At 44.5% G+C, this 16412-nt stretch overlaps 1 protein-coding gene across 5 annotated transcripts in view; it reads right to left on the bottom strand.

Moving 5' to 3' along the window:
- Positions 1-1639: 1639 nt before the first annotated feature.
- Positions 1640-16412, bottom strand: part of SORCS1 (sortilin related VPS10 domain containing receptor 1) — a 485789-nt gene continuing 471016 nt past the window's right edge. The window contains exons 25-27 of one of the 5 annotated variants that reach the window (XM_028513155.2): positions 6901-7006; positions 6627-6787; positions 1640-4831 (exon numbers count right to left, since the gene is read on the bottom strand). In XM_028513155.2, coding sequence (XP_028368956.1) covers positions 4767-4831; positions 6627-6787; positions 6901-7006 — 332 coding nt within the window. In that variant the 3' untranslated portion in view covers positions 1640-4766. The other 4 variants (XM_036027270.1, XM_036027269.1, XM_028513157.2 and 1 more) reach the window with 4 other exon arrangements.

Genomic DNA, 16412 nt, shown 5'->3' on the forward strand with positions numbered 1-16412 from the left:
ATGTGTTGCTTAAGGGGAAATCCATGAAAGAATGTTACGGAGAAAGGAGCATCTACAGTTTAGTGACTGCCTTTGGGTTGGGGGACATTTGTTGGCTTTGATGTGGGCTGAACTGGAAAGAGCTGCTGTGCCAGGCACCTGCCCGTGTTCTCCCCAGTCCACTCCCCACTTGCTCCCTGCCCGGCTTTGCTATTTCAGGAAACTCTGTTTCCCAGGCTCCCTGCCCCAGCTGCTGCCTGGGGGTGCCCAGTGGGAAGCACAGGCTGGAGGTGGGAGGAGCAGAACAAGGGAAAGGCATGCTCCCTCTTCGTCTCCTCAGCTGGGGCAGCATCGCTGGCTACAGCTGCGTGTCCTCCGTGTCTCCTTTGTGGCTGCCACAACTGCCAGACACGTGCTCAGTGACTTCAGCTTCAATCTGGTCATCCTGGGTCCTGGACTCTGAGCATCCTTGTGTCCTTCCAGCCCAGGGAAGGGAGAGGCTTCCTGTGGATGCCAAACTTGGGGTCGCCTCCGCTTCCCCTATTTGGCATCTTGGCTCCTCAGTAACTCAGGCAAGAAATTCCCTGTATTATAACCCTCTGTCAGAAATCTCTAGTGAGACCTTGCTCAACCACCTGGACCCTCAGTGACACAGGAGACACCTGCTCCCGAATGGGAACAGCACATAGGCTCTGGCATAGAAAAGAATGAAGGTTCAGAAGGCAGATTTAGCTTGTGGGAAAGGAAAAGGTAAAGGCCACGGGAAAACACCAGGCATTCTCCTGTGTGCGGAGCCTCACAGGTCTTTGGGAAGGCGAAGGAGGGGTCTGTGTCTGCACACATATTTCAATCAACTATAAGGGCAAAATGTTGTGCAAGGAGAGATGAACTGATTGGGATCCAGTCCACCTGCTTGTTTTCCACCAAGTTCGAATTGGCTCGGTGGGACTCTCTGAAACAACTCACCCACTCAGGATGCCAAAGCTCTCTTCAGATTACATGCTGTACATGAAAGTGCTTTTCTCAAGTTCACACAGCTGGCCCGGCCAGGAGGAGAACTCCACTCCCTTCACTTCAGGTTTAAAGACAATTTGATGCTATCATTGGGAACTTGACCACTCCCCAAGTTCATGTCATGCAGGTTTGGTTCTTCAGTAACTCCAGGATTATAAATAAATTTGAATGGGTTTGTTCCATAATAATAGTCACTTCTAATTTTGATAATGACCATATTACCTATTTTAAAGTAAACAGTGTGTAGTGATTTTTAAATGGAATAAAGCATTAGACATTATATAATCAACTGAAATGTAGGTAGAATTCAGGTAGTATATTCTACTTTGTTGGCAAAACAAAACAAAACAAAAAAACCATAAAATATCACCCTTTGAGCCTGTGGTGTTTTTGGACTCCTTAGTTCAAAACTAAAGACTCCTACAGATGCGTTCCTTCTATGTCAAGACTGAATGCTAAGGTCTGGGATGAAAAAAAAACCTTGAAGCCAAGACTTTAGAGACATTATCTGTTTAATAAATATGATTGTAAAAGCAATAAACAAGAGCAATTATACATTACACTACATAGTATTTAACAAAAAATACATCAAAAAAGTCATTTGAAAATTAGAAGTAGTTCCGATACTATAAGAAAACTTTCTCTCTTTTTTTTTTAAATTGGCTTCCTATAAAAATAAGTTGGCAAATGAGGGATTTCAATGCTCAGTTGGAATCCTGGAAAACACAGAACAGCTGCCAAGCACCTCATTGCTCTCAAAGTTGCTGTTTGGAACTTCTGAAAAAAGCAAAGCAAACCTCTGCATTTTGGACAGTGAACCCAATTAGGAATAAGGCAAAGGAGAAAATGTAGGTTGGGTAGTTCTAGGTAGAACATGCACAGTTGGCCTTCGTGGGTTTTGCAAAAACATTGCAGTATCTGATGTTTATCTTGCCCTGAATCTTACTCTCAACATCTATCCTTTCCACCCACTCTTGTGGCCTCAAGGCCACCAGACTCTGCCTCATGTTTGTACCTGCTGTTAGTGAGTAGGTAGGCACTTGGGCCCCTCCCATTTGTAGGCTGCTATTACTAACTTGTCTTTGGGACTAAGCTGAAATGGCCTAGCACAGTGGGTCTCCAACTTTAGTATACATCACAATCACCTGAGGGGCTTGTAAAAGCAGATTGTTGGGCTCCACCCCTGGAGTTTCTGATTCCTAGAGTAGATATAGGGTGGGGACTCAAAATGAACCTTTCTAACAAGTCCAACGTGACGCTAATACTGCTGGTACGGGCACCACACTTTGAGAAACAGGGAGCAAGATTCTAAGAACAATGAGGTCTCTGCTGGGCAGTGCATTACCTCGTGAATCTCCTACAGGTGGGAGGGACCTTGGAGAAGAGGCGCATGAGGACCCCAGAGATGCTGAATCGAGACCTGGTCACTTTCCAAAATGCCAGGCATCTTATGTTCTCTCTATTGTTAGTTCAGCCTCATGAGCCCCTTCTTCCCTTTGTCTTCTCACACAGCCATTCATTCATTCCTTCAACAAATCGTTTTCTTTATTTTTGCTCAAGGCAAGGCACTGTGCTAGATTTGAGTGCTATTCCCTTTTTCATGATTTTCTAATTAAAATGCTTTGAACTGCAACTCTGAGGACTTTCCTGTGCTGTTTCGAGTGAGCCTCTTTTGGTTCCCAGACATTTTGTCTTCCAGATTAAATTTGGGAGGCTCCAACTGAAGAGGATCAATGAGGATGTTTCCTATGGGATAGGAAGCCTGGCAGGTCGGGGATCAATTGAGTTCTACAAATAGATGGCCACTCAGGCATCAATCCATTTCCCAGAACTCATTCTGGGAATCTTCAACCATAACATCTTCTGCTTGATTAACTTCTCATGTCAGCCTCGCTAGTCTTCCTCTGCCTGGGCTACACAGGGGCAGGGACGATCAGGGTCTTTGGGACACCCAGGGTCCTGTTGTATCGCCAGGGCCCTCGTACACCCTGCTGTTGGCTGGGGGACATGACCAAGAAAGAGGCCGTGCTCTCCGAGTGATCAAAACTGTTTTTCAAAACAGTTTTCTTCTCTATTTTAGAGTGGGTTTGCCCAACTCAGAATACTCCAATACCCTCTGCTGGACATACATTTGTTACCTTCTTTCTCTGGGCCTTCTTTTCCAATTGCCCTGGGAAAACTGGAATTTCTTCATGCTGTGAGCCAATTCACGTTAGTTAGTGAGCTAACTCCTCTCCTTTATGCTATTGATTTTGTCTTTGTGGAAATTACGGCACCAGAGATCAGAGAGCGTGCAGGTGAGGTGTCTGGGATGATTCTGCATCATCAAAATCTCATCCTAATGTAAGACAAGACCTCCGTCTACTTTTAGACTTTTTGACACTCTTGAACATTAAATCCATTAACCTGCTTCTTCTTCCAGTTAAAAGTTTTATTTTACAAATATTCTCACTCTACTGTGAGAGAGGAAATACTGAGTACAGCAACCATCACAGAAGGAAATTGCCCTGCCATACAGTAACAAGTTCAAAACATTTCTCACAGGAATCTTCTAAAATCGGCCCGCATAAGATGTTTGTGATGGTGTGAGGATACCACCATTCATCTGAATGCTTTCTTTTCCAATGTACATGGCCAGGTTTGAATTGCTTTGCGTACAAACCGACTCTTTCACACACACATGATATGTTTCCAGCGGGGAGAGGATGAGGATATTGGAAGGGGCAGGTACTACAGGAGGAGTCAGAGGGCACGTGAAGCCGAACCCTGCAGGGCAGGGTGCAGCTGGACCAGTGAGTGCGGAAGCTGGCATGCCTGGGAGTGTACGAGACTGACAGACCAGAAACTTGCAGGTGGTGGAGGCAGGGCTGGCAGAGAAGAGGCCATTATTTAGGGAACATCAGGGCTAATGTCCAGAATCTAGCAACATGTTTGGGAAGAAAAGGTAGGTGCAGATGAGGGGTAACTTGGGGACTGGAAGGAAGAGATACAAGGACATCAACAGATCATGACCACAAATGGAGAGCAAACAAATGGAAAGGCCAGTCAATGGGTAACTGGGATTCTGTTTTCCATCTAAACCGGGCGAGGAGTAGAGAAAGCTGCAAAGGAAGCAGTTGTGACTGGGACGGGTGAACAGAGAACACAGGTTCGCTTCTGACACGCTTTCCTTGCCTGCCTGCCTGCTTTCCTTCCCTCCCTACTCTGCCTGCGCGCATGGAGCTTCTACTCCTGTCTTTACCCCTGTGGCCACACCGAATGCAGAAAGCAGCCTTGGGGCCCACAGAGCTACCAGATAACTTGGAAGCGGAAATGGCAATAAGGAAGATGGAACAGAGAAACAGCTCAGGGTTTCAAACTCCTGTGCATGTCTTTGTGTCTTGGGAAAGGGGCTGGGGTGGCTACCCCACCCATCAGCCGGGAGAGCTAAAATCGCTGTTAAATCTAGAGCCAAGAATATTTCCAAAAATACATGCAGATTTCCTTGGCCTATATATGTTAGGAAGTTTCTACAAACACGACCGATCAGAAAAAGAGCGAAGGGAGGGGGAGGGGAGTGTTTTTCCATTAAAATAGAGCACCTGTACACCGCCCCTCGGAGCATGGTCTCAAGGTACAGTCCACATGCACAGGCTTAAAGCTAAAAACCCTTGTTGTCTGTGTCTGAAGAATTAAAAAGTCCCGATGCAGTGCGTGTTTGTTTGTTTGTTTGGATTTTGATTGTTTTTATTTTATTTTGTTTGTTTATTTTTGTTTTTACTGGCGTCCTCCATTCAAACATTTACATAGGTAGGGATTTCTTTTGTGCTTTGATTCTCAGCAACTATGGAAATACTTCCTGGCAAAAATAGGAAACAGAACAACAGAGGAAAGAAAGAAAACATAAAGTTAGTGGTCATGAAGCATGATGCACTTGACAAGAGCGAAATTCTTTCCTGATCAGCTGGTCGCCTGTAGCCTTTGGGGGTTTTCCTTAAATTGCAAATTGCGCCCCAGCAGATCCCCGCTTTGGCGTTGAAGGCGGAGTGGCTTGTCTTGCTCTTTGCAATCGGAGAGTTGAGTCACCAGGTTGAGTAGAAGGGGAGGGAGGGGAGGGTAAAGCTACTCTCCTAAGAGAAAACGTGTAACACTTACTCATTTAATGACATTGGAAATGGAAAGGTGTCAGAGACTTTGCAATGTGCTGCAAGACATTCCTGGCGGAGGAGGCCTGGCTACTCTGATAAAGTCAACGGCGCCTGCGCTTCATACCCGGTGGCAATGGGACTGAAAACCAAATGACCCACAGAAATGCACTTAGAAGCTTTAGCAGTGAATCGACAGGGTGAATGCTTCTCTGGACTTGAAGACAGAAAAGGCTTTTTCTTTTAAACCCAAAGCAATTACACACTTATCGCCCTGTCTCCCCAGATAAAAGAAAGCGCACTGTGAAAATTGGACACCACATGTGGCTGCGGGGGTTATTATTACCTCGGATATGAGCCAGTCATTGCATTTAAATTTCCCCTGAACACAGCCAGGGAACTCTCCCCTGTCCATTTAAAGAGAAGGTTATGTTTTCATTTAGGTACTCATTTTTTTTTTCCCCAAGTAACAATCTTATAAGGGCCTTCTTAGGTGGTCTGGCATTATTACATTAGAGGGAAGCATGAATGCTTATACAGTAATTTATCCATCGTAGTCAGCAATGCAGGGTCTAGATGGGAACAGTTACAGCTTCAACTCCTGTTGCCAACAGACAGGAGGGAACAAGAAGAGAAATGGATCACAATCGTGGCTTCATGTGTTTGTCTAACTTCTTGGAAAATTTTCTCTGTAATGAATAAGAGGACTCAGCAGTCTCACTGGAGCCCCTCTATCCCTAGCTGTTGGGTTAGCACACTGATTTCACAGGCAGGGTAAGCTCTATTGATCGAGATGAGGTCCATTTCAACACTCCCAGTAGGGGCCAGGTGAAAAGAAGGAGTATGTCAATGCATTCTGTAATCACCTAACCCTCCAGGGGGTTTCATAGGAAACCCCCTTCCTGGGACGTCTTACAAACGTTATGCCTCTTGTCCTTCAAATTCTCAGGTTCTGTGTTTTCTGGGGGGACAATTTTTAGATTAGAGCTACATTAACAATAAAAAAAAAGTCCCAAGGTGATCAGGCTGTCACTCCTCTACCAGCCTCATTATGTCACTCGTCTTCAAGTGTCCCCGAACTGTGTGCCCCCCTGGAAGCTGTCTCCAAGTGAGGCCACTGTGTCTTGTTCTGCTCGTTACACACCCTGCCTCCCAAACCCTGCCTAAACCCTCCAGACCACCAGACCCAGCCTCTGAGGCCTGCCCTTCTTGAATACTGTCCGAGCAAACGATTTGCTCCTCACCCAAGAACACCCAACATTTTAGCACGGGTTTTTGGAAAAGGAGGAGCTCATGAGAGAGAGAGAGAGAGGCAAAAAGTAGACAGGAGCAAGAAGGCATTTTTCCTCATTCCAAAGGGAAGCAGCAGGGAAAGAGGCATCTTAACTGTTTCTCTCAGGGATGTTAGAGTAGAAAACAGTGGTTATGTCAAGCCAGAAAGGGGTTAGAGACAGACTCAGCCATTGACTACTCAGGCTGAACAGCTGACAGCTACTGGGAATCATTTACCTATGAGCTGGGATTCCACCTTCTCATCTATCAGCTGGCCAGGCCTCCTTAGTTCAGTCTGACAGAAATGGGGCCTGCTTTCAGTGGGACTGACTCGACTGACCATCTCTCGTTCTTTCTCATTTTGCATCTGGGCATAAACATTAATCCCCGGGATCTTCCTAAAACATCAACAGAAACCATCACTGCTATGCGCAGGACACAAACATCACATGTTCTGAACCTGTCACGGAGAAGAGAGAGGGCGGGGAAACAAGGACAGAGGGACACATACCTCTTAAACTTGTAGATGACGAACACGGCCAGCCCCACAAACACCACGGAGAGCAGCATCAGCATGGCGGATCCACTGTGGGTCGGAGTGAGGTCCACCAGTGGGGCTGTGGGAGAAAGCAACACATGGTCATGATGTGGGTAGGTGGGTGGGGACTCCATGAGAGGCTTACACTGTTCACCTAAAGAGCAAGTCCCAGAAAACCACGTGGGGCTTACACACAAAGTGCATGTCACACAGCTGCAACATGGGTGTGCTTGAGCCTGCCTCGGCCCCCAGAATGCGCCAGCTGGCCTGTCCAAGAAGGACAGTGCAGCCAGACTACCCGGCCTGAAGGCCGGCTGCACCTCGGGCTAGGTGTGCAATCCTGGGCAAAGTACTTCAGCTTAATGTGCCTCGTGGGCTGAGATGAGACTAACAGCACATATCTCATCGGTTTCTGTCAGGATCAAATGAGTCAATGCATGTAAAGCACTGAAAACAGCGCTAGGCACATATTGAGGCTTCTACAAATATTAGCTTTTATGGCTACTGCTGCTGTCTTTCTAATCAATATTTATAATAATACAATTACCAAATTTTCCTATACTCTGAATGCAAGCTTTGCCTACTAAGCAATGCAGATAATCAGAAAAAAAGCACCAAAGGAATATGTTTATGAATTATCCATTTCCTCTCATTCCTGTCCCAGCTGTTGTCATATGAAAGAAAGAACTGAAAAGTAGTAATAGCATGCTAATGTTTTTTATACACAGAAAACTGATGGCCTAGTGAATATTTCACGAGGGCTGGAGGAGGGGTGTGCAATTGGGGGTTGTTGCTACAACTTTCCAAAGCCCCAACAGCTCATGCCATGAAGCACCAGCCACTCAGATGAGTTGAGTTCACCTCTAGGACTAAACTGATGTCTTTGCATCCATAAGAGATTCTCCCTACCTGAGTTTGCCCTTACCTTGCAGCTCTTGGGGACATCTCTCTCCACCTCCAAACCTCCTCCATCTCAGGGTCAAAGCTGTTGTGCTTTGAAACTTTGTTTGCAATTAATTTTCACCCTCTTGAAAACTGACATTTTGCAAAAACAGCATAACTCAAGCATAAAAGGCAAGCAACATGTACCCCTTAGAAGCCTGAATGCTGACCTTTTAACTTCCATCAATTGGAGCAAAGCCTGATACTCAGAAATACGGGTGACCTTTAAGCACCATTTTCTGTGGCTTTTCTCTGTTAGGAGCCAAAAGTGCAATGTTCTGGTCATCCAGGAACAAAAGTTCAAGAACAGAGACTGTAATACTGATGGTCTCGGATAAGACTCAAGGCTGCTTCTGGTCTGTCTGGTTATTGTAGGGTAACATCCCAGCCACTCAATAACCACTGTACTGAGACGTGTATTCCATATGCCAAATCATTTTGGTGAAAAACAAAGTCAAAACCTCTCTCTGACAAACAACAGGCTTAGTTGTTTTAGAAGAACCAGCTTTTAGGAAGCACTAAGATTCTCCCTCCTCTGTACGTCAAGGAGCATTTCAGCTGTGAAGTTTGAGTGTGCAGGTCTGTGTGTGAGAAGATGTGGTAGAACACCCAAGGCACACGTGCTTTTAGCTCACAATCAGAAACTAGAGGTTTCTTTAATTTTATGAAGCAAGCACAGTGCCATCAGCTCAGGAGTCCAGAGATACTTCCGCGTTCACACCAAAACTGGTAGGATGTCATCAGGGAAGAGGACACCTCCATCTGTCACAGACACTATCGCCACTGACTCTCACAAGTGGAAGGCAGGGTCCATGGTTTCCACTGCACAGGTAAGAACAATGAGATTCTCATAGGTTAAGGTTGTTCCACAGGACTCAGAACTAGTAAATGGAAGAAGTAAGACTTGAAACCAAGTATCACACTCTCTCACACACACACACTTTGTATACAAGGTCTGACTAGAAAAAGTCTAGTCATCGTTAATATAACGAAAATGGTTTGTGTGACATTGATGTAACCTGGCAGCCAAGGAGAGTGGACTGGAATGTGCATGTGTGAACAATGATGACTTCGCTGTACTAGTTGGTGGGGGTGATAGACACTGTTGAATAAGCATGTGTACTGTGTGGCTGCCATATTCAAAATGACTGAGTAGAGCAACGGATCTGCAACAAATTTTGCATCAAGCTTGGGTATTCCTCAATGGAAACTATTCAGATGATTCAGAAGGCTTTCAGGGATGATGCAATAAGTGCAGCACAAGTAAAAGTGTGGCAGAAATGCTTCAAAGATGGTCGAGAATCTGTTGAAAGTGACCCATGTTCTGGAAGGCCTGCACCAAGTGGAACACCTGAGAATGTTGAACGTGTACAGGCTGCAATCAACAAAGATCGACGACTGACAGTCCGGGAACTAGAAACTGATCTGGGGATTCCAAACACTACTGTGTCCAAGATTTGGATACAAGGTCTTGGCATGGAATGTGTTGCGGCAAAATTCATTCCATGACTTCTGCTACCAAAGCAGAAGGAACACCGTGCTTTCAGTTGCTAATGACTTGATTCAAATGGCTACCAATGAATCAGTTTTCTTCAAGAAGGTTATAACTGGAGATGAATCATGTGTCTATGGCTAATATCTGGACACAAAGGCCCAGTCACCCAACAGAAGTCCCTGGGTCTCCATGACAAAAGAAGGTACGGCAAAATTGTAGCAAGATCAAGACCATGTTAACTGTGGTTTTTGATTGGGAAGGTGTTGTCCATCATGAGTACACCTACAAACCAGGTGTACTGGTCAAATAATTAATAAGGAGTACTACCTCAATGTTCTTCATCAGTTGAGTGATGGAATATGATGAAAATGGCTGCAGCTATGGGCAACTGGTGATTGGCAGCTTCATCACAACAACATACTCGCTCATCACGTCTCATGCAGAGTTTTTTGGCAAAACATCAAATCCCTGAGGTGACTCAGTTCCCCTACAGCCCAGATTTTGTGTCCTGTGACTTCTGGCTTTTCCTAAAGCTAAAATCACCTTTGAAAGGGAAGAGATTTCATACTGTCAATGAGATTCAGGAAAATACGACAGGGCAGCCGATGGTGACTGGCAGAACTGTGCGAGGGCCCCAGGTGCCCACTTTGAAGGGGACTGAGGAGGCAGCCTTGTCCTGTGTGCAATGTCTCTTGTATCTTCTTCAATAAATGTCTCTATTTTTTTCATAGTACATGGCTGGATACCTTCCAGACAGACCTCATCAGCCCTGGGCTCATTTCAGTGAGGACTATCAGAAATTTTAAACAATATTTCTAAGTATGGGAATTAAGATAAAACCATAGCACAAGAAGCAATTTAACACGTGACACAAGTTAAAATGTTATTAAGTTTTAAAATCACAGCTCACATACTTTTAAACTTGGATGACATGTATACATTGCATGTATCTGTATGTAGCACATATATGCATGGTATGTATAAATAGAGACATGAAGCCTCATGTACCCACCACCCAGCTTCCATAACCATCAAGCCACAAATGGCTGTATTATTTTATTTCTAACCCCATCCAGTCCCCATAACCCCAATCACTGGATTAATTTTGAAGCAAATCTCAGCTATCTTGAGAATTCATAAAAGATAAGGTTGCTCACTTTCTCCACATTATCCCAATACCATCTTAATACTTAAGGAAATGACAATGGGAAGCTATTTGAAAAATAATCTACTGCAAACCCTTGATTTGACTGGGAACAAACAGCCCCAGAGAGGAACCAAAGATGGTTAGGACGGTTAGGGGCAGGTTAGCTTTATTTACTAAACTTCTAATTCTCAGCTGAATGCTTTCAGAATAAGCAGGACATTGGTGTTATGGAGCAATCAGAAAGAACTTTAAGTCTGCTTGAAAGGGTTGGCATTTGAAATAAATGGAAAACTGAAGAGAGGAAATTGCTTTGGCCAGGCTCTCGCTAAGACAAAGCAAATGCCTGCAAACACATCTGTGTGCTCACACACAAAGGGACTCTCTTCCCTTCCTCCTCTCCTCTCTCTCCTCATCACTAGGTTAAATCTCCCGATTAAAAAATCATTCCCAAATCCTCCTTCCCAAACAAGCTGCATTAACACAGTTTAGTTATTAGCATGTCGCTTTGGGAAAATGGGCTCCTGTGCCCCAAGTCCTAAAACCTGCGCTCTCTGTGCCCCTCCCCATGTCTGCGTCCCTCCTGCACTTCTCAGAGGCAGGCAGCAGGCCGGCAGGAAGCAGCAGGCGGTGGCAGGGAGAGACTGAAAACCGTTGTGCTCTGTGTTCTGTGGTAGCTTCTGCTTGCTGATCTGGCCCTGAATATAAACAGGCTATTATTGCTCCACACAACAGCAGCTGCACGTCTTCGTTTGCCCAACACTTAGGTACATTTGTGTGTTTTGCTGAGGAGTGGAAACTTGTGATAAATGGGCTCTAGCTTGTTGTATGGAATTAGCATAACTTAATCCCTCTCCAATTGCAGCGTAAACAAGGTGGAAGTAGGGGGGGAAGTGCTGAGCAAATATTTGCCATTATTCATGCACAGAGCAGAGCTCGGACTGGACAGTACTGCAAGTCACTGAACGCCTCTCATTCTGGGTGCTGGCAACCACAGTTCTGAAATCCCGCGAGAGACTCAACTTCACGTTTAGGGTGAAATAATGGATATGGTCCCTTTTTTGGAATTATATTCTGACTGCCCCGTCAGTTTAAATGGCTTAAACTGAACCTCAGTTTCCTCATCGGCATAATGGAGATAAACTTCTGTTTATTTTCTAAAATTGTAAAAAAAAATAAGATGGGATTTTTAAAGCCATGGCATAGTAACTGGTACATACCGAATATTTTTAATATTGTCATATAATTACTATCATATCCCTGAAAGTACGTTCTATAGAAAACCAGCCCTGAAAAATGATGAGCGTTCCATGGTCAAGTAATTTTCAGAAGTATTTGCTGGGCATTTACCACCTTGGAGATTCCTGAAGCTCATCAGTATATTATATTAAAAGCTCACAGCAATCTTGCAGGAATGAACCTCATTTGCATTTACCATAGAGCTTCACAAAGTCCTTAGACCACAGACCCCTTGCAGACCTTGTCCCACACAACACACAGGAGGAAATGCCTCACCATGAGCACCACTACTTTCCCCTTCGCTGCAGCCAAGGCTCTTTACTTGGTGTATTTCCAAGTTTAAAGTCAGCACTACAGTGGAATCATGTGGTAAAGCAGTGCAGGAAACCTTTGTTGCTGTCTGCAGTCACTCCTGTCAAAGGGACTCTCTTGCAGAATGTCTATCTGCACTATGACCCTGAAACTTTGAACTCCAACTATATTTCTAACCCAGAAGTTTGTGCTATCAAAAAGTTAACAAAGCAAGTCCGCCATATCTTAATTTTCTCTTTTCCTTTCCAACAAAGAGACCCAAGCCAGGATTTTTGTTACATGCCTAGACTATCATCAAATCCATGTGGTCTGAAATTGCTTTGTCAGAGATTAAGGTGCTAGGAGCATAACAGAGAGAAACCTTATCTAGAGTGCAGAAAGGCTTCTGTGCACTGAGTGCCCTCATCTGCCCAACAGGTGTCTCCCTCGTCTAAATCCAAACCCAGTCAGGAGAGTCTCGGGAGGCCCTGCTGAGATGACGCCATGAGCTTGCAGGCCAGGCAGCATGGGAATTCCCAGGCAAGCTCTAAGGACTCATGAAGCCGTGCTGCTAATTTGAAACTTAGGATGAGTCTCTAGGAACATCCAGCCACCAGCAGTTGAGGTCACTTGGCCAACTATGACACCCACGGGTACCACAAAGACCAAGCTTCTCACCACGATTGACAGACAGGAAAAAAAAGATGCCTTTTGGTTTTCCAGGATTGAAAGTCCGGGAAGAATCCTACTATGTAAAGTACTTCTCAAAGTGTAGTACACCTGGAGAACCTGTGAGGATGTATTTGCCAAGGCTTCACTTGAGAAAAAATAAACATAGCAGTTTCTGAGAGGAGGTCCCAGAATATGTAACCAGCTACCCCGGTTCTAATTATGCATACCAGTTTGACAGTACTGCATGGTAGGCCCCAGCTACTGTCACTCATGAAACTTCCAGTCCTTATCTTTAGAGTATGCATGAACTTCTTATTCTCTAGGTCAATAAAACCAAACAAAATGGAAAAACACACCGCTTTATTGCTGAGTGGTTTAACCTGGCTATGAATTAATTGCCAGGCCCCTCTCTGTGTCCAAGCCTTTTGCAATTTGAGTTTGAAGCTTCTCCCACTGAGAGGTGAAATCTGTTTCCTCACCCCTTGAATCTGAGCTAACACTGAAACATGATTTGGCAATGGAATAAACTGGAAATGACTGGGTGCCACTTCTAAGTTTCTAGGCCTTGAGCACTTACGTTTTCTCTCTCCCTCTCTCTCTCTCTCTCTCAATCCTATCATTGTCATGTGGGAGCAAGGTCAGGGAAGGGAAGCCTGTTGCAGGATGAGAGAACACGTGGAGGAGAGCTTAATCATCCCAACTGAGGCCATTCTACAGCTGCCTCCAGCCAACTGACCCCAACCTGGGGGACAGCCCTGCAAAAACCAGTAGAGCTCCCTGTCCAGCAATCCGTAGCTGATTGTAGACATGCAACGAACGTAAGCAACGCCAGAAGACCCACCGAGCTGATCCACAGTCTCATAAGCAATAATAAATGCTTATGGTTAAGCCAAAGAATGTCTCAGTGGTTTGTTACACAGCAATAGCTTACTCATACCTTCTCTCCTCAAGCCTCTTTCAACTAGTTAAACATCCAAGTAAATTTTCACCTTTGGGCTCTACATTATCCAATTCTTCTGTTCCCACTGGTAGGGTAGGCGATGACCATAAATGTTCACTTCTAGATCAGAATGACCATAAATGTTCACTCCTAAACCAGGACACTTTAAGAAGGAAAGGGAGTGCTCTTAAAGCATATGCAGACACGACAGATGAGAACCCAACAGTCCTGGACACTCTAGGGATAAGGAGCTTACACCTAGTGTCTAAAAGGTAGTTTTCCCTAGGTTCTGTATCTTCTCTGTATTTTATGTGTTCTTATTCCTGCTTTTTTCACTGCTAGTTGTTCTTGACTATCCGCCTTGCCTTCCCCTTGGGGACCAGTTTCCCCTGCCTCCCACTTATTTCTAGCCTCAAGCCTGTTTGTGCCCTGCTCATCAATTGTTCATCTGATCACTCCCTCCCTGCTGACCATTCTCTGCCCAGGAGTTTCTAAGTGCACCCTTGGGCCTAGCTAACTCAGGCCAGTTACTCTGTGGTCATTTCAGGCCCTGTTATGGGCTCAGGGATTCAGAAAATTGTGAAGACAGACTCTGTTAGAAGCTGAAGAGCAACCTCATTGCCGGTCCCTGGTAAATTGATGAAAGTATTGCATTCATTTAATCACATTGGGTGTAGGGATGTATTTAGATATCTAGGCACTTGTTATTACTTATCATAACAACATAACAATTCAACAAAAGGCAAAAGCCACTGGGCCCATGTGTGTGTGAAACAGCCTAATTATTTATAGAGGAAAAACAATATTTACTTTGAGGGAAAATACGATTAGCATTGCTTTACTCACAAAAGACTTATAAATGATAACTCCGTAGATAATAAGAAAACCAGAGACTAAACAGACAGATCAATTTATTGGCTGTGGAAGAATTTCACTGGTACTAATTGCCTCCTTAAATGGAAAATGTTATTGCAACAATTTATTTTACTTTACAGTTCAGAGCTCCACAAGTCCATGATCCAGCATCTGCATCTATAGCAATGCGGCTTAGATTATATTGCATTTTCTAAAGCTTCTTGACTAATGTTAATTCTGCTTTCATGTGGAAAGGGTCTTTCTCCGTGTGTAACTCTCATGCAGGACTCACAACATATCCTGATTGAGGCTGAAATTCTGACTTCCTTCTCCCTTCCCACATTTACTCATAACATAGCCAGTGAGAGCAACTGAAGCCTGGAAATATTAATTTTCTAATATCTCTGTGATAACATCTTTTTATTACACCTGAAAAAGAAATTAAACCAGTCAACAGCAACGATGGAGGCCAAGATAACACAAGATAACAGTTTTATTGAAAACCCACACATACCCTTGACAAAGGACAATTTTCCTGGAACATAACCGCTTATACAAGACAACCGCTTGACAGACGGTGGAGGGGGGCATTACTGTATATTAAATTTCTCTGTAATTCAACCTGGGATTTGAGGCTCTTCCTTTGAGAAATATTAACCTTTCACTTTTAAAATTCTATCTCTCTGCAACTCCAGAAGAGCAGTGGTGACCCCATGGAAAGTTAAGGGTTGATGAGCACGCTCATTCTGTGAGTCATGCAGAAATACAGGGAGATGCACATGAATCATTTTCTGCTCATACTAGCACATTAGTGGCATCTAGATAATACCATTTGTTTAACTTGCATAAAACTCATGGCTCTCCAAGCACATCTGCCACCAAGATTCTAGCGCACACTTGACTCATTTTTCAGCGGCTTCATGGGCACGGTGCTTGGCTGGCCTTTGTCATTCATCTACATTATGGATGTGGTACATCACAGATTCAGAGACTTGCTTCATTCTTTTCCCCCTCACTCCCACTGTTGTCTACCCGGGCTGCTGATTAGGTTGGCTCTGGATATGCCCAGAAATTAGATTTGAATGTTTATGACAAATGTCCTCCTACACTTAATATCACAGTCCCTAGCTCCCCTTGGGAAAGCATGCCTCTGTTCTCAGGGATGCCCGGAGTTGTAAATCAGATTTATTGCTGGAGATAGATGCACCCCTTTCCTTGTTATGCAGATGAATTTCTGTCCCTGGGATGCTATGTAAAGGTGGTTGCTGAGACTAGTGAAAGGCGGGCTGCATCAGCATCATTTGGGGAATTTGTTAAAAATGCAGATTTCCAGATATCCCTCCCTGGGCTTCTGATTCAGGATGTGTGCAGCGGACCTGAAAAATCTCTGCTTTTGTAATGCTTCCTAGCAACAGCGATGTCGAGATGTAGAGTCAGGCTCAAGAACGGCGTCTTTATAGCAGGGTTACAAAGAGTTTTCCCAGACATGAACAGGGTTTCCTTTATCCCACGTGTTCTGAGGAAACCAGTGGGCTCCACCTCTTCTAATCCCTCTGTGTCGAAGTCCCACTCCCCAAGTTTCAGATTATTTGCCCAATAAATAAATCCTGTGAAATGCAAATGATCCCAAAAGTGCTATTGTTTGCAATTCAGTATGAATCACTCTAGACAGGTTTTGTGTTCTCAAATAAAACGCTAGCCCATTCTCTGGCTTCTGCTCTCGTGAAGAATCTCATCTATTTTACCGCAGAAGAATCAACAAGGTTTTAAGCTTCTTCCCTCCTACCCCCAGCCTCACTGCCAAGTATAACAACTGAATTACTCATGATCATGGGTCCCCGTAGCAACAAAGATACAGAATTGATGTAGCCTGAAAGATGTGGCCAGTGATTAGGGCTTTAATTTGT

Source organism: Phyllostomus discolor, chromosome 5 (assembly GCF_004126475.2).
Source record: "Phyllostomus discolor isolate MPI-MPIP mPhyDis1 chromosome 5, mPhyDis1.pri.v3, whole genome shotgun sequence".
Classification (NCBI taxonomy): Eukaryota; Metazoa; Chordata; class Mammalia; order Chiroptera; family Phyllostomidae; genus Phyllostomus; species Phyllostomus discolor.